The following is a 26,054-nucleotide window of genomic DNA, read 5'->3' on the forward strand; positions in this document are numbered from 1 at the left end:
CTCATTCTCCTCCCTCCGCGTATTATCTGACGCCAAGAACCTTCTCCTCTCCTTCATCTCCTCCCATGGCCACCACTCCCTTCACCGCTTCCTCCTCCACCCACCCACTACTTCTCCAAACTCGTCTTCAATACTTTCCTTGCCGCTTACCAACATGCCAAATAACCTCTCCACATTTCAACTTAAAAAAAATAAATAAAAATGAAATGACTCTGTTTTGTTCGTAATCTTCTCACCTATAATACCCTTCTTAAATCCCTCGTTCGTTTCTCTTTCTCTTTCTCTTTCTCTCGCTCCATTATCTTCTCCCCCCAAGTTTTCCATGATGCAATTAAACTTGGTGTCAAACCCAAGACCAACAACTTCAACATTTTGATCTATGGGCATTGCTCTGCGAACAGACTTGATGATTCTCTTGCTTTGAGGAATCGAATGGGTGAGTTTGGCTGTTTCCCTAATAATGTCACTTACAATACCCTTTTGAATGCATTGTGTAAAAAGAGTCAGTATAATAAGGTGAGGGAAGTGCTGCAATAGATGAAGAGTAGTGGTTTGATTCCCGATAGGACTAACTATAATATATTGGTTAGTGGGTATTGCAGGATGAAGTGGAGGCTTCTAAGGTTGTTGAGTTGATGACAAAAATGGTTTGTTGATTGATGTTTGGACTTACAATACGATGTTGAGGGTGGTTGTGTGACCAGGGAAAGTTTGATGAAGCTATGAGGCTTAGGGATGAGATAGAGTTTGAAACTGATGTTTGATGTTGTTACTTATAATATTTTGATTGATGGGTGTTATGGGTGGCAGCGAAGTGCAGACGCAGGTTAGATGGGTAAATGAAGACGAGAGCAGTTAAGCCAAATGTTGTCACTCGTAAAACAATGTCTAAAAATCGGGATGATGTTGAAGAGGAATAGAGGTAGAAGGAGAAGAGATTCAGATGATTGTTTTCTAAATATTTTAAAAGTATTCGAAGACTTGTTTGAAAATTTTGATGAACTCTTATCACTTAGTAGTAAATAAGTGAAAGTATAGACTAAATCTAAAAAAAAAAATCAAATAATTTATCGTAAAAAGTGTTAGTTTATATGAAAAAAATATAATTTATTATTTTTATAATTATCAATAACACAATATTTTTCTTAAATAGAATAAAAAATATTTGTTTTAAACAAAATGATGACAATAAAAATTGATTCCATATGCTTAAATTTATTTTATCAGTGGAAAGAGAAACATCTTCTGTTTATTTTGTTATAATAAATTAATCTTCATCTTCCTTGCTATAAATTTTGGTAAGCATGTATATAAAACTTAGTTAACTCCCAAAATCGATGTTAGTATCATGCATATCTATAACTATGTTTTACTGTATAGTTAATTATGGCAATAAAAATGATGAACTATCTAATATCATAAACAAGACATAACAATAATGGGAAAAAAATCTATATTTACTTTTATAGACATAATTTAATGAAAAGTAAATATTAATAATTTGAATCGATATAGTCATTCGCTCTATCATTATTTGATACGTCAAAGCTATATATTTTGGTGTATACTTTTTTTTGTTGCTAATGGTGTATACTTTAGATAACATTCAACCAATAATAATGTATTGTCCTTTTAACTTATAGGGATCATTTTTTCAAAAAGTTTTATCAGTTTTAATAAAATACTTTTTAAACACACGTTAAAGTTCTAAATCCTAACTCTTGTTAACATACTTAAAATACATTATTATCTACCCACTGTATATCAGACTTTATTGAAATATCAAATCTACATATAATATTACAATTCATCCACTACAACTAACACATAATATTTCGAATCCTTTAAATTCCCATTAAATAATTTTTTTTTCAATTCTTTCATTTATTCTCTGTTTAATTAACTTTTCATATCTATGACTCTTATAGTTTAACATAACTATTTTTATTTTTAAAATATGATTTCCAGTTAATAGTACATAAATTCACAAAAAAAAAAGGTTAAAAAAATAAAATTTTATATTTAATCACGTGTAAAGATATATTAGTTTCTTTTCAACTTTCATCCTTTCATCCATTTAACATGAAATAAAATTAAATTAGTCGAAACATATTTTTTTTCCACTAATATTTGGACGCATCTTTTATTTGTTTTTTTTTTTTTTTACTTTCTAATAGTCTGCGTAAATTAAAACTACAATATATGTGTAGAGGATTTTGTTAATTAAATATAAGAATTTAAAAGTAACAAGTTTTTTTTCCTTATCTTTTATTTTATTAGAGATACATGAATATAATGCATAATATTTAATATTATTATTATTACGATTTTATCGAATTAAGTGTTAAATTGTGAAATTAATATCATTCGTTTTTAAAAGTAATTTCCATGTTATTAATAAAATCTTTTTTTTTTAATTGCAACTCGGATATTTTCCCACTTAAAATGGCAACACTAACAAAATTAGCATTCAAAAAGATGTACAGGGTTAGCATTTAAAAAATATTGTATTATTTTAATAATTTTTTCCGTAAAGGATAAATTTGTATAAAACGGATAAAAAGATGTTATTTTTCAAAAAAAATTCATTAAAACCTTGAAAAGTAAAGTCATCGAAAAGGACAAAAGATAATACTTATAAAATTTTAATGCTCCTTAGTCCTTACAGTTATTTTTTTAGGTTTCCAAAATAATCAATAGACGAGTAAGAGGATAGCAAAGTAAGAATTTTATACATTTTATCGGTACATGATACAAACCTTACTCGTTATTTCAGAGATTACCACAGCCCATTACAACTGTAGCCTATGAATATCAGCATAACAATTGTTTGGGAGTTTGTTTCCATCGATTTCCATCATGTTAATCAACTAGTTACAATGGAGTTTGTTTTTCATAGTAATTAACTCTAGCTTGCATCGATTACATGATTTATACATTACATATTTTTTTTACTTTTCAAGTTATTTATTAGCATGGGTTTTATTTTAAAAGCTTTTTTTTAAATATAGACTCATTCATAATATATCTGTATATATATAAAAGTTGTCTAAAGTATCGTACATGATACCAAAATTATTATTAGTATTAAAAAAAAGCATCAACTCGAGGGATAATACATTGGGTAAATATGATTTAACTATGTGTTAAAAGTAAAAACAATATTGTATATGTAATAAGCAGCATTAATGTTGCTTCCTATTATTATGATATTGAATTACTTTAAATGCAAATAATGATCACATTTAGTAGAATAAAAAAGAAGAATAAGAGAGAATATAGGAGTCACTTCACTCATTTATTGATAATTAAGTCTATCTAAAAATATTAAGCCAGTCTAAAACTGGCTTAGTCGAAAGCCCAGAATGCATATCAATCTATTTAGAAAAATAAAAAATTAAAACTCTAGAGACACACACTTTTTCTTTTTCTCCATTCTTTTATTTTGCTTTTTTCTGCTAAGATTTTCATCTTTAAAGACAGTATATAGGGATGGAAACAGGTTAGGTCAGGTTAGACTTTACTCTAAATAGGCTTGACCTGTAACATAATTATTAGATATGAGCCTAGCCTGTTACCTGTTAAAGGTTTAGATCTGGCTTGACCTGTTTAAGTGGCCTGACTTGGCCTAAAGTCTGTTAACAAAACTTGTTACAAAAAAAATTAATATTAATAAAAATATAAATATTTTATTTTCAAATTAGTTTTTATATTTTTTTAATTTCTATTTATGTTATTAATAATTATTAAATAATTATAATAATATTTATATAATTTTATAAATAATTTTATAAATATTATTTAAGTATTAATTATAAATATTTTATATTAATAAAATTTATATTTTTCTTGATTTATTTTTTAAAAATTATATAAATAGTAAATATTTTAGTTTTATTTTAAAAACATATTTTGTTTATTTAAAGACATCTTATATTCAACAAATAAAGTTATAGTAAATACATAAAATTGATAAAAAAATAACATTCACACAATTTGTTGAATCATATAAAAGAAAATTATTATATTTTAAAAAATAAATAAATTTAAACTTAATGCAAAATATATATATACATAATGACAATAATAATAACTATTAAATTAAAAAAATAATTATAAAATATTTAATTTTATTTGTTTCATTAATTTGTTATTTTAAATTAATAAATAAACATAAAATTAACTATATTATAACATTAATGTAATATAAAAAATATTACTGATATAATAAATTAAAACATATACTTATATATTACATATAAATTGATAAATTAACTAATAATTTAATTAAAACACGTGCAAGTTACAAAAATATATATTATTATATAATTTATTTATAATTATATTATTTGTTATATGGTCTGATTATATATATATATATATATATTAATATATTATAATAAATTTTTTATTTTATTTTCTTATCATTTTTTATAAATTTTACCTTTCGAATAAAATTAAAAATATGTAAAATTTATTAGAAGAATATTTTTTTTTAATTTTAATTCCTTTAGTTTTGATTGTGTCTTATTCTTCTTCAGCTTAAAGATAACAAATATAATAATTTATGATTAAATAAATTTAGTTTTTAAACACGTGTAATTGTGTATAAATATTTTTAGTTTCAAATATAATATAATTTTTATTTATTATAAATAAAAAGTTATAACATAATATATTAATATAAAAATTAAATATTAATACTAATAAAATTAAGAATATAAAAAATAAATTAATATAATATTATTATTTTATTTTTAAATATTAATTTCTTTAATTTTAGTTAGGTTCTAATCTTATTCAAAGACTTTGCTAGGCTTCAGCTTGTTCAAACAAATATAATAATTTATCTTATATTTATTTTTAAAGTGACTATAAATAATAATAAAACAATAATAAAAAATAAATGCGATAACAACTTTGACTCAGAAATATGTGGTTGTGCTAAGTTTGTAATTTGTTGTGATATAGTTAATACAATGAATGAAATTTTTTATTATAATTTTTATACCAATAAAATTGCTTAAGAAAAAATAAAATAAATAAAATAAATTTGTATAATATTAAAAATTTATAATGATTATTTTTATTGAATAATCTTAATAAAAATATAATTATTTTATTATCAAATTAGTTTACATATATTCAAAATTTTATTTGTGTTATTAATAATTATTAAATAATTGTAATAATTTTTATACAATTTTATAAATAATTTTTAAAATATTATTTGAGTATTAAGTATAAATATTTTGATATTATAAAATATTTATATTTATATTTTTCTCAATTTAATTTTATAATTTTATAAAATTATTACATATTTTAATTATTTTTTATAATAATTATATTTTGTTTGTATAAAGACATCTTATATTCAATACATAAAATCACAGTAAACATATAAAATTGATAACAAAAAATAACACTTACAAAATTTATTGAATCAGTTAAAAAAATTATTATATTTTAAAAAGTAAATAAAAATTGTAGATAAAAATATTTATATTATAAAATTCATAGATGTAGAAATATAACATATGAATATTGAAAGAATTATTAAAATTTATATTTAAATTAAAATAATTTATATTTCTAAGTTTTTACTTAATTAAAAAATATGTGATAAAACTTAATATAAAAATTTAAACTTAATGTGATATATATATATATATATATATATATATATATATAATAACAACAATAATAACTATTAAATAAAAAATAATAATTATAAAACATTAATTTTATTTGTTTTATTAATTTATTATTTTAAATTAACAAATAAACATAAAATTAACTACACTATAACATTAATGTAATATATAAAATATTATTGGTACAATAAATTAAAACATATATTTATTTATTATATATAAATTGATACATTAACTAATAATTTGATTAAAATATATGCAAATGATAAAAATATATATTATTATATAATTTATTTATAATTATATTATTTATTATATAATTTGATTATATGTATATATATATATTAATTTATATTATAATATTTATTTTATTTTATTTTATTATTATTATTTTAATAAATTTTTACTTTCAAATAAAATATAATTTAAATTTAAGTAATTTATATATATTATAAATAAAAAGAATTGTAATGTATTATATTAATATAATAAAATTAAAAGTATAAAAAATATATTAATATAATTTTATTTCGTTTAGTTTTGATTACGTTTATTTTTTTTTAAAAATTAAATTATTTTTTAAATTATTTAAATATAATAATTTATTATTTAAAAAGTGTAATTATATATAAATATTTTTAATTTTAAATAAAATATAATTTTTGATTATTATAATTATAAATAAATAAAATTATAACATAATATATTAATTTAATAATAATAAAATTAAAAATATAAAAAATATATTATTAAATAATTATTATTTAAATATATTTTAATAATTTTATTTTTAAATTATATATATATATATATTTATTTATTTATACAGACTTAACAAGTTTTATAAACAATTCTATTTTATTTACTTAAATAGGTATTTAAAAAATTTAAGTTTAATTTGTTTATTAAAAAGTTCGAAGGACATGCCTAAAATAGGTGAGGGCGTGAGATATTTTCATCTCTAGCAGTATACTCTTAAGGAGAGGGTGGTCGAAGTGTCGCAGAGAGGTTGTTGCTGCAGAGGTTGAGGGATTCAAGGGTGATGATTTGGGAGAGGGTGTCAAGAATGAGACCCACAATGACGTTTTGGAAAAGGTCGAGTTGGAAGAGGCTGCGACAGCACCGTCAGAAATGGTGAAGTTGATGAGGTTGTAAGAGAGAATGAGAGAGAGGAAAAGCAGCAGAAGGCTGCAGGGAAGGAGCCAGAGAGGGAGGCGTTGATGAGTTTGATTGTTAGGGTGTGCCTAGCTTTGAGGAGAAAGAGACTGTCTTGGTTCATACAGAGTCGCAGTTTGAGAAAGAAGAGGAGGAACAAAACCAACTGATACATCTTACCACGATGTTGTTTTGGAACTCTTTGTTACCATTGGTTTTGGTTGGGCATAGAGTTTGCATTTGAGAGTGTGTTAGTTTTGTCAGAAAGAAAAAATAGAAGAAGTAAGAAGAACAGAGGTGAGTCATTGCCCTATTTTTCTGACCTACTCAACCTGTAACTTGTTCAACTCAATTTTCTGAAGCGGATAGTTACAGTTCCAATAATCCAATGATCGGTTGGACTGATCTTGGGTCAACTACACCTGAAATCATCCAATCCAACCCACTGGATAGCCCTTGTAATAATTATGAATATTAAAAGTATTTTATAAAAGATAATTTTTACATTAATTATACGTGTAAATAACATAATAAGATAGAATTATAAACTAAAAAGGAATTTGACAAAGCTATTATTGTATAGTCATATAATTGTAGACTTCAACCAACTAGATTCATCACATGAGTTTTTCCACGCAAAATATTTAAGTTTTTTTTGCACATTTCATTGAGACGGTAAAAGTAAATTTTTTTTTTTGACAAACTAAAAGAACAAGTAAAATTTATAAGGTAAATTTATTTGTTTCTTTACAAGTAATGCACATAATTAATATAACAGTTTTTTAAAGTACATATTACAACTATTTTTACGATATTATTTGAATTAAGTAGAGTTATTATAACAAATAAAATAATAAATTTAAATATTTAATATAATTATATTTATTAAAATTTGAAATTACACATTAAACTTCAAGAACTCTTTATTAATTAATTAATTTGCGTACTAAATGATAAAATTAATATACTCTCAATGAAAAGTCATATTTAATAATAATAAAAAAATCACAACCATTTATTTTATGATTTTTTAAAAAAAATTAAGTATTGCAAGTGTTTAAAGTAAAAATAAAAAAACTCCAAACAAAGAATATGCTTTTGAAATAAAAAATAATTTTAAATTTGGACCATATTGATAAATAAGCGCACTTTTCCATTACATATACGACTCGCATTTCCCATAAATAACAATATCCCTGTAAAAAATTTACTCTCTCTTGGCGAGCCTTTTGTTTCTTCCAGTTTGGGGGTTCCAAGTCCAACCTTCTCTCACACTTCAATTCCAATTATCATTATTTCCTCGCGAGCCGAACAGGAAATCACAGCGATACAGCAAATTCAATAGGCTTCTGATGCAGTGAAAGAGCGTAAATCACAGTCATCATCGTTAATCGCAGCACAATGGGGAGAGAAACGGAAATCCTCTCTCGCCTTGCCGCGAACCATCTTCACTTGGCTCAATTCGAACCCTTACGAGGCGTTCTTCTCGCACTCCGAACGCGAAACCGTGACCTAGCTCGCGGTATTCTCCAAACCATCGTTGCTCGATCGGGTCGGTTCCCGAACATCGCGTGGTCCCCTTCGTGTTCCTCTCCCGCTCTTCTCTCATTCTTGTCCACGCTCGAATTGTTGCAATTGGACAATGCTTCTTCGGCCTGGAATTTTGACCCCGAAACGCTGCGTTTACGCGCTGAATTCTTGCTATTAGTTCAAGATTTAATTGACCTGGTTTCGGAGGAGGATAAAGATGATGGTGAGTGGGGAAGGTGTAGGAGAGTTTTGGATGGGGTTCTGGAATTGGGTGTGAAGAGGTTGAGAGTGGATGTGGATGGTGAAATCGATAGGAGTGAGACTTGGGTAAGTGCCGGTGTGGCTTCGGTTGAGGAAGGAGAACTGATGAGTTTGAGGAAGTTGATTTTGGATCATGCGGGTATTTTTGACGCATTATGTGTGAATATACACAGGCAAATTAGGCATTGGGAGTGTAAGGATTCGGGTTTAGCGATTGCTGTGAAGGGAAATGAGGAATTGGAAGAGGATGCTAGGTTACTTTGTGGGATACAGCGGATTGCTCAGGTTGTTCATTTGGATGCTATGAGGGAGAGCATGGAAGTGGGTGATGCAGAAGGGGCTGCTTCTCACGTACGATTTCTCCATTTTGATTATGGACTTGAGGAGCAATCCGAGTACCGGTATGCTCCTTTTTATTCACATTTTGCAAACACAACAGCTTCTGAGGGTTGCTTTTAGAATTATGTGTTTTTTTTTGCCTTTTTTTGGCTAGTGAATTGTCCCTGCTCAATCTTTCATCTTGATGCATGCATTTATCAAGGGAATTCGGACTATCTTGAATGAAAGAATTGTTTTGTTTTTAGATTTTATTTGAACTGTTGAAACTTTAACAGTAAGCAAATAATGTTTTATTGATTCAATCTTTTTAGTTGTATGTTCAGTGCTGTGGTGGGCTCTTTAATCAAAATTGTGATTATTTAGATCATAGAAGAATGGACAATGAAATGGAAGGAGTGAATGTACATCTGGGAGGAGAGAGAGAGAGATAAATAATCTGATTAAAAAGAGAAAAGAAAAAGAAACCTATTCTACAAATAATAGGATACGCAGAAAGATTTTATTCCTATCCTGTTGCCTGTAAGTTACAATGTTCCTGTGTTTTGTGAGCTTTTTTTAACCTTTTTCCTGTCCTAGATGTTCATTCCTTGTTTTCTAATTCTTTTGTAGCTTAGTTTTGAAAGATCTCCTGAAGGTTGTCCTATCAAGAAGTGAGAAGTTTGGGGACTCTTGGCTTATCATGCGTAACCAATTGCTTCAGATTTATAGTGAAGCCCTTTCGTCAAATTGCAGAGATATTGTTCAAACATTGCAGGTATGCATTCTCTTTTCTTTCTCCCAATGATTTCATTAGTATAATTATTTCTTGAAGATATTATCTTAACAAAGCCTTCAGACAGTAGCATACTTTCATTGTTGCATACTATATGATTTCTTCATCATTATGTATTCTTTTATTGCTCAAGAATTTTTTCTCCTTAGCTTGTAAAGATGTAAAGTAATTAATTAATAATGCTCAGGAAAGTGCCAAAGTGACACAATTACATAAAACACAATCATGAGTTCAAAAGGGATGCATTAAAATAGAAAGCAAAAGGTAGTAAGTATTTTAAAGAGACTAATAATTCTGAGACACCTTACTTATGTTAAAGGAAGCAGGCTAAACCATTGTTCAAGCGGGAAGAAATTTCTGGGATCTCTTATGTTGTCTTTTAGGAGACATGATGGTTTGTTAAAACATTTTGACTTCTGATCAATAAGGTTCTTCACAGTAAACAATTGATGCATTTTCTGTTGTCTTCCCCTTCCTCCCTTCACGAAACCACCTTGGAGAAATTGGTTCCACAATCACTCAATTTGTATCAATTTATTTGTCACTTTGTCTTGGGGGTTGATTCTTTCCTTTATTTAAAAGGTGTCTAACTGATGATAAGATTACAACATATAGTTTTCCCCCTAGCATTTAATGTAAAAGAAAATTTAATTCTGTTTACCTATTTTAAATATCAACGTTTCTCTTTAGAGAATTCATGATGAGCTATTGTCTGAAGAGATTAAAATGGATAGAGTTCAAACTGAAAACTTCATTCCACGTCCTCTCGTACATCTTCAAAGATACCTGGCAGAACTGAAGCCTGGGAAGAATTCAGATGATAAGGCATTATTCCTGAATGAGGTAATTAGATCTTGCAAGACAGAGATGTATCATTATGCTCGTGTTTCTGGACTGCATGTTCTTGAGTGTATTATGGATACTGCCCTGTCTGCTGTGAAGAAGGAGCAGCTGGAAGAAGCTAGCAATGTATGTGCCAATTTTTGTTATTTATGTCACTATGCGTTTGTATAATTTTTATTAAGGAATGCTAGCAATACACTCTTTGTAACACACTCTTAACTGTTGGTTGAAATTGATTGAAAACTACAAAAATTATGAAGGTCTCACTCTTTTTTACTCCTAAAGTAATGTTTCTCTCTCATACTTTTTAATTTTTAATAAATTTTAGCCAATAGTTAGGAGTGTGTTAAAAAAATGTATTACAGAGTGTGTTGCTATTATTTTCTCAATTGATACTTTATCAATTATTATATGAACTTCCTATTAAACTCTCCTCATACAGCTGTGTGCTTCTTGTTTATGGCAGGTCCTCCAATTGTTTCCACAACTTCAGCCTTTGGTAGCGGCCATGGGTTGGGATTTATTAGCTGGTAAAATAGCAGCACGGAGGAAATTAATGCAGCTTCTCTGGACAAGTAAGTCACAAGTAATTCGGCTTGAAGAATCTTCTCTTTATGGTATTAAATCGGATGAGGTATTTTTCGCCTTTCATGTTTCAAAATGTGCTTTGTGAGTATGAACAGGTGGAACTTTGCTAAAAAACTTAATTTACTCTTCTGACAGATGTCCTGTGTAGAGCATCTATGTGATACCTTGTGTTACCAGCTTGATCTTGCCTCTTTTGTTGCTCACGTGAATTCTGGCCAGTCTTGGAATTCAAAGTTGTCATTATTACTTTCTGGAAAAGAACAAGTGGCATTTAGAGATGAAGATGCTTATTCTGATCCTTTTGTTGAGAACTTTGTATTGGAACGACTTTCAGTCCAGAGTCCTCTTCGGGTAAAACTTTATGTTAAATGCATGGCATTGTAATCAGTACACTTGGAACTCGTGCCTATATTTGGAAGGTTATAATTGCATATCAATACTCATAATGTGTAATTCTATTCCTGTTCTCACTGAAGAAAGTCCTCCCTCATAGGATGTGCTTGAATATTTGAACTTTGTTTTTTGTGATACATGGTGGTATGTTAGCAGTTGCTAGGGATGCTTTTGTTCTTATTTAGAAGAGAGAGGAATTATGAATTTTAGACAGTGATATGTTTTATTGACCTTCATGATCTTATATATTCATTGATGCCTGTAACTTTGTGGGTAAAACTATATTAGGAATGATGGTACATTCCTTCTAATATTTCGGTACCTGTCTGTAACTTTAGCAAGTGATACTGCAAATTCATTGATGCCATTTGACAATATAAAACTCTTACAGTGGTTATATATTTATTGATGAAAAGAGAATTTATTAGAAAAAATTATGTTTGTTGATACTTGATGGGTATAATCATAAAGGACAGTGACTCGGCCTTTAAATAAAAAAGCATAGTCACTATTAAATTGCAGCCTTTATTTTAAAGAAAATATAATAAGTTGATGATAATATGTATTTTTTTTAATGAAATATTTGAAGTTTGAGATTTATTGTGTTGTACTTTGAGTTTTATATGCTTTGATTTGAATGTTAAATATGCTAGCATTATCTTCTCTGTAGGTGCTATTTGATGTAGTTCCAGGCATAAAATTCCGGGAAGCCATTGAATTGATCAGTATGCAGCCAATTGCTTCTACTATTGAAGCCTGGAAGAGGTGTGCTTATGATGTCTTCTCTGTCAGTGATGGTCTTTCAAAGTAGTTATCTTGATATTAAGACAGATGTTTGCCAAGTGGCTGGTTGTGCTGAGTTTGTTTGTTAATTAGATAAGACTACACACTTCATTGATTCATTATAAGAATCTATTTTGCGGAGAAAATTACAGGAAAAGGAATGCATGGTAAAAATATTTTCATTTTGGGAACAATCAACAATCATGCAGTTGGTAATGAGAATTCAATTTTTTGTCTGTGTCTGTGTGTGCTTGCACTTAATAAACATCCATTTTGATTGGAAAATAAAGAAAATAATCCATTTTGCTTCCTAGATGTTCCATCATTTATATTTTTGATAGGAAAGGGACGTTTTATAAAGAGCAAAAGTGAGAGGATAAAACATTCTCCAAAGACCAAAACAGAAAAAGAAAAAAAAAATGGAAATTGGAAAATGAATGACTCATGGATGCATCAGGATTGCTAATATGTATGCTTATGTATATATATTATAGAATTTGAAAATATTGTTCCCTATGTGAATTCTTTCACTTCTGTTATATATTTGTTTCCTTTTATCAGTGTAATTATTTGTTATTCCTGTCAGCCGCTAAAATGAAATGTTTAAATGTTTTGTGTGAGTGATAGTTAATTGTTTGAGATGGGGTACTGGATGGGCATTCTGATTAACAACTTGCATTGTGTTATGTTGATACATGGAATTTAGCAGTAATGCTAGGAACACCCCTCTTGATTTGCCTTTGGATTTATCTCTGTCGTTTCATCACATTTTTTGCAAATATTGGCATGTAATCTGCATGCTGTTGACTTGGGTGAGGCCACACTGGTGTGGCTAGACTTTCTTGACATAAAATGTTCAAACACATAATGTCTTTTAATCATAGTTGTCAATAGCAGGCTATAATGGCACTAAAGTGGAATAGTGAGAGAAGTGGTCATAGGCTGCTATAGAATTTGAATAGAGGAGCGTTTTTAAATAGCAGGTGTAGTGCCTGATATAGCGGCAGTGCTGGAGTGAATATTTTTTAAAAAACATTTTAGCCCTATAAGAGGCACCGTTCTGGGGGAATTTGTACTTTAATTGTTATTTACTTGTATGTTTTGTTTAAGAGCTATGATTTTTTTAAAAATATTTATGATTATGTCATGGATTTTGAGTATTTTGAGTTATGTTAAAGTTTTTTGAGTATTTATATATATTATAAATTAGTTAATTTGCATGTAAAATTTCTTAATAGTGGTATCTTGTTATGTGCCTATCCCGGTATAGCATTTTTGGACTTGGCTGTTATGGCGCTGCAATCCAAGATAGATAACTATGCTTATAATTACTATGCAATGTCTGTTTTGTTCTTTGAACCTTATTTTCTTTGCTAATTTTCCTTCTTTTGGCACAGTAAGCAAGATATAGAACTCATGCATATGCGTTATGCTCTAGAATCAGCTGTTATTTCCTTAGGATCAATGGAAAGGAGTATGTCTGATGAAGTAGAAACTCATCAAGATGTGCCATTATTTCAGTTGAAGGACTTGCAGAACCATTTGGATGCAATTAGTAATCTTCCACGCAAGGTTATCCCTTTTGAATGTTTTTTTCAATTTTTTTTCCAATTTCTAGCTTCTCTGGATGATAATCATTGTAAGCAGTTTTCTTCACGTAGTTGTGCTTAACAAGCATTTATCATAATCTAATTCTTGTCAGTCTACACTTAGTAATTTATTCATTTCTCTATATTTTTTTGGATGATTTTTTTCTCCTGACTTAAATGAAATAATTTTTCCAGTGACAAGTTCTGTGTGTTGTATTTAATATTTTGTTAATTGTTTAACCCCCCCCCCTCTCTCCAATATTACTTCCATTTATTTAAAATTAAAACAAAAATGTTTTATTTGTATCCTTCAGTCTATTGATTTTCACAACATAAATTTAAGGGAAAAGTTTACGTAGGATGTAATATGTTATGTATCAAGATTCAAGTATTATTTAATGGTATGATACATCTATTAACAAAGGGTCCTTCTGGCATTGTTTTGCATTTTACATTATCTTTTTATTTTCTAATATTTAAAGTGTTGGCATCCATTGTTCAAAAACTAATTATTTCCTTTTTAGTTGTTTATCTAACCTAATTTTTTATGATGCAGATCTTGATGGTGAATGTCATAATTTCGCTACTGCATATGGATAATATCTCTGTTAATTTGATGCATTGTGAATTACCAGGAAGCAATTTTAAATTATCCAATACATGCTCTTCACAAGATAGTTCTTCAAGTAGAAGTGAAGGGGGGAATAAAATGGTTATTTCTTTCACTAGTTTGCTACTTGATATATTGCATCATAATATTCCATCCTCTATGATTGAATTAGAGCATGCACTAGATGATGGTGTTAGCACAACCAGCAGACAGGCCCTTGAGTGGAGAATCTCAATCTCAAAGTGTTTCATTGAAGAGTGGAAATGGCGTTTGTCAATTTTGCAGCATCTCCTACCGTTATCTGAACGGCAATGGAGATGGAAGGAGGCATTGACAGTGTTACGTGCCGCTCCATCCAAGCTACTCAACCTGTGAGTTTCATTTCTAATGCACAAAATTGCAAAAATGTGCAACTTCATATGTGTTTTTCTTTAAAAAGTTACATGCGTAAAGTGCATTACTACCAGAATAATCTTTTTCACTCCTTAATAAAAATATTTAATAGTTCACTCTGTGATGTAATTTATATTTTTTTAGTTTTCTTTTCTTTCTTGGTCTTTGGTTCTTCTCTAATGGATTTGCCAAATAGTAGATAGGCTTTTGGACTAATGTTCTATTAATGGTTTTCTTTGAGTAAAGCATCGTTGTTGTCCCTGCTAGATTTGGGATTGGTTACATTAGTCCTTTCAATGATGAAAATCACCATGTTTTCCATTAAAGATGAAATTGTTGATCATTTTTTTTTTAACATCAATTTAGTCCTTTTTGATTGACATTTTCATCTTCCAGGGATGAAAATGATGATTTCTTTCTTTCAGAACTAATGTGATTGACCCCAAATATTTTTTCTTTACTTTTTTGTTTTACCTATTGTGAGAAAAATTATTGTCCTCCTTCTATATGTTAATTTGGCTTCTCTGTCCCAAAAATCTGATATTGTTTTTCTTCTTCAGTTGCATGCAGAAATCAAAATTTGATATAGGGGAAGAAGCAGTTCATCGATTTTCATTATCTGCTGAAGACAAAGCTACTCTTGAGTTAGCTGAATGGGTAGATAGTGCCCGCAAAAAAACATCTGTATGTTCTTTATTTTGTTTTAATTTCCTAGAACTGTTGAATAAGGTTTTGACTCAATTTTTTCTGTCATATTATTTCCTTCTCATGGTTTGAATTTCCTAGAAATGTTGAACTTCTGGTTTTGGCCTTCTCATTCTTGCCGAAACCCATGAAACAAATTGTGAGAAATTGCTCCTTGGTCAAAGTACTCACCTGGTGTTCACCAAGAACTGCTAACAGATTATTCCATAACAGCGTAGCAGCCTGATAATAAAAATATACACTGGAAATTGTTCCTATTCCTAAACCGTACTTGCTTCATTTCCATAACAGTAGAAGGGGAGTTAGAGGTCTCCAAATCCATAGCATATCATTTGTAGTAATTTCTTTATTTTTTGTGATTGTGAGTGCTACTTCTGAATAAAAGCTAAGTTTAGTGTCAGGTTTGAGAAATGGGGCAAGGGTTAGATATTAAGTTTTGTCATGGGAAGGGCTATCATTGCAGGAAAGGTTGAGTTGGTAGGCTGCGTATCTGAGATGGCCAAACTCTTACCCTTTAAACATCCATGGGAAGTGGATTAAAGTATATGAGATACCCTTATGCATGTTGATGTATTGCTCCAACCAAATACGCTGCATATAAGGACCACTATTCTTTGCCAGAGTTTAACCCCATTTCTACGAAAACATTTATAATAAACCAATGAAAATTGCTTATGCAGTGATCATAAAACGAGCAGTGTGAGGGATGGTTTTATTCTTTTAGCTTGTTAAAATGGTAGGTTTATTGGCTGGAACACCCCCATCATTGGCCTCTATGATTTGCTTCTCCCCTCCACCCTTTTTCTTCTTTGTTTTTATTGGTTTTGTATTATATTGTTGGACATGAAGTCATGAAGATGCTTTTATCATTTTCAAATCACCTCATCCTCTGTGTTTTATGTGACACATAGATGTTTTTTATTCAGTATCCCTTGTTGAGCTGACTAGTCATGGTTGCAATCTTTTGTATGGTTTTCTTGTTAGCACCTTCTAATCTCTTTCATGAATGAGAGGGCATATATATTTTTGCTTGTATGCAGGTTGATGATGTTATGTCCCGTGTACAGGATCTAGATTTTTTGTCATTGCGCTCCCAGTTGGGTCCCTTGGCTACAGTAAGTGCCTACAATGCTAAGAGAGCAATTTAGACTATTTCATTTCAACTGAGGGAAAATAATATACTGTGTATGGTTGGTTCTGAGAATGTAGTCGACCTCACTAAGTGGGATAAGATTCGATTGTTGTTGTTTGTTCTGAGAATGTACGTTTCTTGCCAGATTCTTCTCTGTATAGATGTTGCTGCAACTTCAGCTAAGTCTGCAATGATGTCTCAACAACTATTGAATCAGGTGCTGCCATCTTTTCCCATTATATTCCTCTCAATGATTTTCCCCCCCTTCACAAAGAAATTATATTACAGATTGGGAAGTGTGAACAAGATGAAATCAAGCAGCAGCAAAAGAGATTTTCATGAAATTTATAATTAAGACTTGATTTTGGCATTGTTGAAGTTTACAAATTGTAGGTTTCTAAAGACTTGTTTACTAGTTTTAGAATGTAACAAAGTGTGTTTCCCTTCCATGCCCATTAGATGTTTCTTGTTAGCATATTATTAATATTAATAGAGTGAAATCAAATCTTTTTCATTAGTTTTACTCTCTTTCTATGGAAGAAATTGGAGGTTGTTAATAAGGGAGCCATTGTTAAAGTAAAGTAGTAATTTTTATGATATAAGTTTTGGAATTAGCCTTTGTAGACATATTTGTTGTTCCATTAGGTTTTTTTTTCATAATACGCTATTGATTGCTAAATTCTATTTCTAGTCCTCCTTTAGTCGATTAATCTTGCAAGCTTTTGTCCTGTTGACTAGATGTTTTGTTCTTTATTATTCATACAATGTGCAGGCCCAAACTATGTTATCTGAGATATATCCAGGAGGATCTCCCAAAGTTGGATCCACTTATTGGGATCAGGTCCTTGAAGTGGGAGTCATCTCTGTGTCTCGGCGTCTTCTGAAACGCTTACATGAGTTCTTGGAGCAGGTGATGGCTTGAATATTATTTAATAGTGTATGAATCATTTGGTTTGTTTAGGCATTGTGTGATCTATCTAGCCAACTCACTTAGTGGGATAAGGCTCAATTGTTGTTGTCAAGAATCATTTTCACGAAAACTGAAATGTCTCTTCCATGCTATAATTTCCTTTTCTGATTTTAAGCATTGGCATAAGCCAACTAAATTACCATGTTAGTTTTTGTTCCATTAAGATGGTTTTATATGCAGATACAAAACACTTTTTTGGCCTTGTTTGACAGTTTGAGTTTTTAAAGTTATGTGATTGTTTGACTGACATGGTATAATAGCATTTTTGATCAATAAATTTAGAGTTCAATACCCTCATTCTCACTTGGCTATATGAATCTTTGCACAAATAGTGTGCAAAAATCCAAACCCAATGGACTTTTACATAATAGAACATGCTCAGGGTTTAAAATATTTTTGGGCATTTCTTGAATCAACATAGTTTGTTGACTATTAAATACTTTTTCAGACTATCTACTAGTCTCCCTGTTTGCAACTTTCACAGGATAACTTTCTTACTGACAGGCATGTTCACTTATTATTGTTGTCTTTTCTGCTCTAGTATCTCTTTCTCTCTCGCGGTGTAATGTGTTGTAGTCTTTGAATAGTAACATTTTTTAAAATAATTTTTGACAGGATATCTTTTGTGCTTTAGTCTCTCTCTCTCTCTCTCTCTCTTCCAGTGTAATGTGCTGTATTCTTTGAATAGTAACATTTTTTTAATAATCTTTTTGTGATGTTGTGATAATACAAAACACTAACCTAGTTCTATTCATACTAGTAACGTAGGTCAAGTACATGTGTGATACAGTAGTTGAAGCAAATCCCGTTAACATTCTTAACACAAGTAGATTTCTGTGATTGATTGAATCTGAAGATGTCTTGCATAATAACACCTCAGCTCATCCCGCTAACATTCTTAACATAAGTAGATTTCTGTGATTGATTGAATCTGAATGTCTTGCATAATAACACCTCAGCTTGGTAGTAGAATGTCAGAAATAAAGCTATTTGTGCTGAGCAAGGCTGGTGATGTGCCACTGTTTGAAGGCTTTAGAGAGAGTATAAGTCAAAGCACTTACCTCATAAATTGATTACTTTTTAAAAATTGCTTTAACTTTTTTAAAAATTAACCAATCACAAGAGGATACAATAATGTGCTCAAAAGAGTGTGTTTGCCAGCATTTCCCCACGTGTGATTGGCATATCTATTGCCTTTTATGATAAGTGGAGAAACTTTATTATAACTTGAGAAGAGATGCTAGGAGAGGAGGATAAGGCATCCTCCCTACCCAAAGAAAAAGTTGAATGAAAAAAACCAATTGAAACAAAAGAACTCCCCAATTTTAGTCAAGGATATACATCCTTAATGCCACTCTGAAGAATGTATCCAAGCTACAAACATAATCCTACTCTCTAATAAATAAATAGTTCTGAATGAAGATATCAGCATTTATATGTAGCCAAATATACCAAAGAACAGCTTAAATAGCACACTGCCAATCAAAACTTTGCCTTTCTTGATACTGCAAAGCCACTGAACTTAATCAAAAGATGTTCCATACACCAAGGAAAACTTTATCTTAAGGTTCTCTGAGCATAAATATACCTTGTATGTTATCTGCTCCTTTCCCGTTTGGTAATGGAGGTTTTACCAAGTGGATTTGCCTTTTTTTTTTGTTTCAATTTTCTTTTTATTATGATTTCCCCCTTAATATTTTTTGTGGAGAATGTGCCAAAGTTCCACCTATACTTTTATGCACGTACCTTATACAGCATATACAAGTGCCATACCAAAAAAACATAGAACATATAAATGCTGTGAATTAGGCTGTGATCTTGGTAATGATGTTTATATGATATGTTCCTCCAGGACAATCCTTCAGCACTCCAGGCAATCCTATCTGGGGATATTGTCATCATGTTGTCGAAAGAGTCCTATCGGCTAGAACAGAGAGAGCGTGCTCTTGCTTTGCTACATCAGATGATTGAAGATGCTCATATGGGCAAGCGGCAGTTTCTGAGTGGTACGTCTTTCTTCTTTTACTTTAGGCATGTTGATGGTGTTGTTATTTGCAAAAAATGTATACTTACGATGGTCATTTTATTCTTTTTTTTTTTTTCCATATAAATTCTAACGATGGGGTATAGTCTATGCTTATCAAGTACTACTTCTATGATTATAACACATTTTTATACTTCAATCAGGTAAGCTTCATAACCTTGCACGAGCTGTTGCTGATGAAGAAACTGAATCGAGTACTACTAGAGGTGAAGGATTATATGCTGATCGGGGTGTTATTTCCAACAATGATAAAGACATTGTACTTGGGCTTGGGTTAAGAGTTGTTAAACAAATACCTTTAACTTCAACTGGAGGAGAGTCTGGCTTGCAGTCTGCTGGTTATGATATTAAAGATTCCGGGAAGAGAATATTTACTCCCTTGAGTGGCAAACCTATGACATATCTGTCACAATTCATTCTTCATGTTGCTGCAATTGGTGACATAGTTGATGGGACTGATACTACTCATGATTTTAACTTTTTCTCCGTCGTTTATGAGTGGCCTAAGGATGTAAGATTCTCAAAATATTTGAATAATTGACAGAGTCTGATTTGAGAACTAACAACTACCATGATTATTAATATCCTAAGCAAGTTGCTGTTGCAATTAACAGTGGATCTATTTTCGTAATCAGAAGTTAATCTTATATCACTTTTGCCTCTCTGCACTGCAATTGTGGATGCCGATGAAAACTGTGCAAACCTTGTTTTCATTATTACATTGTTTGTTGGAGATAGTAATAGTATTAGCACTTAGGAAATAGTATATTTGTGTATCACATGATAAAATGTATTTAGTACTCATGGGTATTAGTGTTTAGGAAGTTGCACTCAATTAATATTGGCTCGAAAATAGTCTCCACTCTCTACTCTCCCCTTAGTTTATTTAGACTATATATGTGAAACAATATGCCAAACCTATGTACTACATTTTCTTGAATACGAAAGCTGTTTTAAATCTCTTAATTTCTCTCTAAAAGATTCTGTTCTCTCTCTCTTAACCACCCCTCTAAATTCAACAATGTTCAACATTGACAACCTATTTGTATTTACCTCTCTATGCACTCATCTCAGCACTCTCACATTTAACATTTTCTGCCATCTATTTAGATAAAGATTGCATGTTTACCTTTTTTTGTTCCCTAATAATACCTAGTTTGATGTAATGTAAGACTGCTGCCGGGTGACTTGGTGGTTATGGATTCTATTTTTAGAAATAGCCTTTTTGCTCGTGGCGGTTAAGGCTGCTTCATACATTTGACTCTTCCCAAACCTTGATGGAGTCATGAAATTTTGTTGTTTTATATCTTGAGCATATTTTGCTTTCCTTTGACCACGTGTATTCTACTGTTCTTTTTTGCAGCTTTTGACCCGTCTTGTTTTTGAAAGAGGCAGTACTGATGCAGCTGGGAAGGTAGCTGAAATTATGTGTTCTGATTTTGTACACGAGGTGATTTCTGCATGTGTGCCACCGGTTTATCCGCCTAGAGCTGGACATGGATGGGCATGCATTCCAGTTGTTCCTACATTCACTAAGAGCTTCTCTGAAAGTAAAGTGCTGTCTCCCTCATCCAAAGATGCTAAGCCTAATTGCTATTCTCGTTCTTCAGCCACACCTGGAGTGGCTTTGTACCCTCTCCAGTTGGATGTGGTGAAACATTTGGCAAAAACATCCCCAGTGAGGGCTGTCTTAGCATGTGTATTTGGGAGCAGTATACTGTACAACAGTAGTAGCTCTTCAATTTCAAGCTCCTTGAGTGATGGATTACTTCAGGCTCCAGATGCTGATCGGTTGTTTTATGAGTTTGCTCTTGATCAATCTGAAAGGTAGCAATCCCCTCTGTGTACTGGTTGGCAATGGTATTTTCTTTCAACTATTTAGTGCAAACAATATTTAGTCTGTATCTAAATATTATCTTAGATACTTAATCATTAATAATATAATTTTTTTTCATTTGAATATTATTGACTTTATAGATTTTCCATCATAATATATTTTCTTATATAATGTTATACAACTGCCCTTTTGTAACTTGTGTCTCTGACGACTCTGAGCTAGAGTAAGTCGATTAAGAATTAATTTAGTAGGTCCTGCAAGTTTTTACTTTTTCTTTTTTATGAAGCTTTTTAAGAAAATCCTTGCTTAAAATTGCATAAATGTAAGATTAAAAAGTATTTAATTTTTATATGGAAGGTAAAAAGGAATTGACATTTTGGAACAGCAATGGTTTTCAGCCTGTGACATTTTTATTCCATTCATTTTTGTGGCTTTGGTAGAATGAAAATTATAGATCCTTCCATAAGGTGATCTCTTTGTGGGGTTGGTGATTATTGGTGGAGCAGTCCAAGATCTTCTCTCCAAATATTTCTTTGTTCACATCTCATGTTAGCATATGGTTATGCTTGTTTAACCTTTTCATCTGGTGCACAGGTTCCCAACTTTAAACAGATGGATACAAATGCAAACTAACCTCCATCGAGTGTCAGAATTTGCTGTAACTGCTAATCAAACAGCTGATGATGACAATCTTGAAGCAAGAACTTCTGTTAAGAGAGTTCGTGAACATGACACTGAGACAGAATCAGAGCCTGATGAAATTGTTAGTGGCAGTGCAATCCCTGTAGCTCTGGCAGACCTAAATAGCCAAGGGATTGAAAACACAGACTTCTGGCGTGATTCCTCAAAATCTGAAGCTGGTCAACTCGACACCACAGTTTTCCTTTCTTTTGATTGGGATAATGAAGAACCATATGAGAAGGCAGTGGAACGGTATCATATTTCAAATTGTTCAAACTATAATTTTTCCCCTCACATTAAGTTTTGTTGCGCTTGCATTAAAATGTTGCCAACTTGGTGTAAGTAGTGCAAACAAGATGTACACACACATTCACTATTTAATTCGTATTAGTGTTAATGATTGCTTGTAATGGTAATTTAGCTTCATTCATCATAATCTGAACTTTGCATCAACTTTAAAACAAATTTCCATTTCTAGAACTTTTTATTTTAGTGTTGTTTGAGATAGGCAATGTGGAAGAGTAGAAAACACCCATACCTTTTGAACCATGATCTGTGTCTGTACCAACTTTTCTGAATATCCTTTTTTGTTGACAGTTTTAGGGTAATTTACATGTCTGTACCAATTCACAACTTGTCTCTCTTTAGCAATTTACATGTTACAGAGTGTCCTTTCTGCTTCTGTTATAGACTAATTGATGAAGGAAAGCTAATGGATGCTCTTGCACTTTCGGATCGCTTTATACGTAATGGAGCCTCTGATCAGCTACTTCAATCAGTCATTGAACGTGCAGAAGAAATCCATTCAAATTCCATACAGCGTCAAGGATTTGGAGGACGTAATATTTGGAGCAATAGTTGGCAGTATTGCTTAAGGTTGAAGGACAAACAACTGGCTGCTAGATTAGCCCTTCGGTGTGTATATCATTTCATTTTGGTGAAGCAAGTTTATGTGTCTGGGGTGAAGAGTTTATGGGAAATGCTAGCAACACAGCATATAAGATACACTTTTCAATAAACTATTTTTGGGTGGATTTCATGTGGATCACTCTAAAGAGAGTGGGCATAAGTTTTTTTTTGTGACCCACTTTACATTCATTAAATAATAGTATGTCAGAATGTGTGTGCTGCTAGAATTGACAATCATGTGATTCTCAATTCATTCTGTTAGAGATATGAAACCGTTTTCAACGTCACACCTAACTTCTTAAGCTTTTAGGAGAGTTAATTCTTAACGTAATATCAAAGCCTCAATGACCAAAATGTTCATGAATTCAATCCTTGCAACCTCAATTTATAAGTAAATTAAATTTTAATACGAGGTAAATTGGGCTTATGCACTGTCGATGCCTCAAGCCCAAGCAGTCTTGTTACTTGTATGAGGGGGGCATGTTGAGTCATTTAGAATTATAAAACCATTCCTGATTATCCACCTAAGCTAACAGCTTAAAATTTTATGATTTGATTATTAACACATTCTATTGCTTTCTCTTTATTTGTGTTTATAATTTTAATCATTGTTAAATTGTGCTATCCAGTATTTGTCTCAGCCTGTAATGCCAGTTTTAAATTTCAAAACTTTATAATAGGTATGTGCACTCATGGGAATTAGATGCTGCTTTGGATGTTCTCACAATGTGCAGCTGCCATCTACCTGAGAATGATTCTAATATGAAAGAGGTGAAAATTTCCACTTATTCTTTTAAAGCTCCATTGTAGTATCAATATTACTACTATGGTATGATGCATGGGTACTCTTAAATGGTTTCCAAATCTATAGAAAGTACATATCTAATGTAGGCAACAGTCTATCCCCTCCCAAACTAAAAGAATTTGGTATCAAAATACCTTTGGATACATTTCGGTCAAGCATTACAGTGAGTTTGACAGTGGTCAATTTACAAGCTAGCCATGCAAAAGACCAAGTTTTGCTCCAAATGAAACAAACACTGCTACTACATTCCTTTGAAACCTTGTTTTAATTCTCTCCCACCCCACCCCCACCCCCACCCATATCTCATTCTTTTTAGACTTAAGATGACATTATTTGTTGAAATGCTTAGGTTTTGCAAATGAAACAAGATTTACTGAGGTACAGCCACATATTAAGTGCAGATGATCATTATACAAGCTGGCAAGAGGTTGTATTCTCTTCTTTGAACTTTGACATACATGTCTAATGCAGAAATGCTATGTCATTTTTATCATTTTTCTCCAGAAATTTAGATTGTTTGCATCTGTGTATACGAGAGTTTAATTGTGTACAGCCTGTAATTGATATATTGATAACTTTTTAGCTTCTAGAAACATATTTCTCTTTTTCAATTTTCCTTTCTCTTATGGTGGCTCATGGCCTTAAAAAAAAAAAAAACTTAGGTTGAAGCAGATTGCAAGGAAGATCCAGAGGGGCTGGCACTTAGGTTAGCTGGAAAAGGAGCTGTTTCTGCTGCACTAGAAGTGGCAGAAAGTGCAGGATTATCAATTGATTTACGGAGAGAATTGCAGGGCCGGCAGCTTGTGAAGCTTCTAACAGCTGATCCTCTTAATGGTGGAGGACCAGCCGAAGCCTCACGCTTTCTTTCTTCGTTACGGGACACAGATGATGCTCTGCCAGTTGCTATGGGTGCAATGCAACTTTTACCCAATTTGCGGTCAAAGCAACTTCTTGTAATCTAGCATTTCTTTATGATATCTTTACCCTTTTTACTAATAGAATTATTTTTAAACAGTTCTATATGGATATTTGAAATTGAATCTTCATTTTGATGACCATTTCTCTGTGCTTTATTTGAAGGTTCACTTCTTCTTGAAGCGGAGAGAAGGGAATCTGTCAGATGTGGAGATTTTCCGCCTTAATTCGTGGGCTTTAGGGCTTCGTGTGCTGGCTGTCTTGCCGGTGCCATGGCAGCAAAGGTGTTCTTCCCTGCATGAGCATCCTCATCTGATTCTGGAAGTGCTGCTGATGAGGAAACAATTGCAATCTGCTGCTCTGGTAATGCAGTTTTAACATCAATCTAATACCTTCACTAGCATGTTTTTCCCCCTCCCATTTACTACTATATTTGGAAGTATTGATAGCAAGGTTGTCAAAATCAAGATTTACTTAAAAGTAAAATGCATGTAAATTATGTGATAATAACACAAATTGTAAAATCTTACTTAAAATACAAAGTTATATTTAATAATAGACATATAAAATACCTTGAGAGAAGCCTTTAATTTACAATTAACAACATTTTATTAAACAATTTAAAAAATATATAAAAACTTTTTATATATAACTCCTCAGTCAAACCTGCACTAGATGTTGGACAAGCTAAATATATCCTAATATAAAATACATAAATTTTTTAAAACATGCCAGATTAGTGGGACCTAAGGTGGCTTCTTGATACCGAGGGTTTTGGACAAAAGGAAAATTGTCCCTCAGTAAAAACATTTGTGTGAGATTGAGAAGAGACACAGCTACAAATTAACAATACTGTTGAATTTGAACCCCTTCAACCTGCACCAGATGTTGACGAAGAACAGGGGGTGTAGGTTGCAGTTGTGAGATTATTAGAGTCTGGAACAGAGAATCACATGCCCTGTAATTGAGAGCAAGAAGGAATGTAGGCATTAATTGCTGGTGTGAGAGATTACTGGAGGTCTGGAACAGAACCACTCATACTGCATCAGAGGGGCTGACAAAGAACATATGTAGATCGCAGGTTTGAGAGATTGATGTCTAGGGATCCATGAAGAATGGAGACTGATGAAGAGCCATGAACCA

General features: G+C 31.2%; 1 protein-coding gene across 4 annotated transcripts in view; it reads left to right on the top strand.

The window, feature by feature from the left end:
* The first annotated feature begins 8,106 nt into the window (after window positions 1-8,106).
* Window positions 8,107-26,054, top strand: part of LOC113866403 (protein DDB_G0276689) — a 29,296-nt gene continuing 11,348 nt past the window's right edge. Inside the window, exons 1-21 of one of the 4 annotated variants that reach the window (XM_027501313.1) lie at window positions 8,107-9,004; window positions 9,552-9,696; window positions 10,405-10,683; window positions 11,024-11,191; window positions 11,281-11,496; window positions 12,209-12,307; window positions 13,723-13,893; window positions 14,467-14,891; window positions 15,474-15,597; window positions 16,659-16,733; window positions 16,896-16,967; window positions 17,523-17,660; window positions 19,573-19,726; window positions 19,908-20,275; window positions 21,128-21,591; window positions 22,196-22,534; window positions 22,973-23,197; window positions 23,872-23,962; window positions 24,346-24,423; window positions 24,659-24,949; window positions 25,077-25,274. In XM_027501313.1, coding sequence (XP_027357114.1) covers window positions 8,214-9,004; window positions 9,552-9,696; window positions 10,405-10,683; window positions 11,024-11,191; window positions 11,281-11,496; window positions 12,209-12,307; window positions 13,723-13,893; window positions 14,467-14,891; window positions 15,474-15,597; window positions 16,659-16,733; window positions 16,896-16,967; window positions 17,523-17,660; window positions 19,573-19,726; window positions 19,908-20,275; window positions 21,128-21,591; window positions 22,196-22,534; window positions 22,973-23,197; window positions 23,872-23,962; window positions 24,346-24,423; window positions 24,659-24,949; window positions 25,077-25,274 — 4,911 coding nt within the window. In that variant the 5' untranslated portion in view covers window positions 8,107-8,213. Of the gene's footprint in view, window positions 9,005-9,551; window positions 9,697-10,404; window positions 10,684-11,023; window positions 11,192-11,280; window positions 11,497-12,208; window positions 12,308-13,718; window positions 13,894-14,466; window positions 14,892-15,473; window positions 15,598-16,658; window positions 16,734-16,895; window positions 16,968-17,522; window positions 17,661-19,572; window positions 19,727-19,907; window positions 20,276-21,127; window positions 21,592-22,195; window positions 22,535-22,972; window positions 23,198-23,871; window positions 23,963-24,345; window positions 24,424-24,658; window positions 24,950-25,076; window positions 25,275-26,054 lie in introns of all 4 variants that reach the window. The other 3 variants (XM_027501312.1, XM_027501314.1, XM_027501315.1) reach the window with 3 other exon arrangements.

This window comes from Abrus precatorius, unplaced genomic scaffold (genome assembly GCF_003935025.1).
Source record: "Abrus precatorius isolate BTA unplaced genomic scaffold, Abrus_2018 Scaffold4, whole genome shotgun sequence".
In the NCBI taxonomy this organism is placed as follows: domain Eukaryota; kingdom Viridiplantae; phylum Streptophyta; class Magnoliopsida; order Fabales; family Fabaceae; genus Abrus; species Abrus precatorius.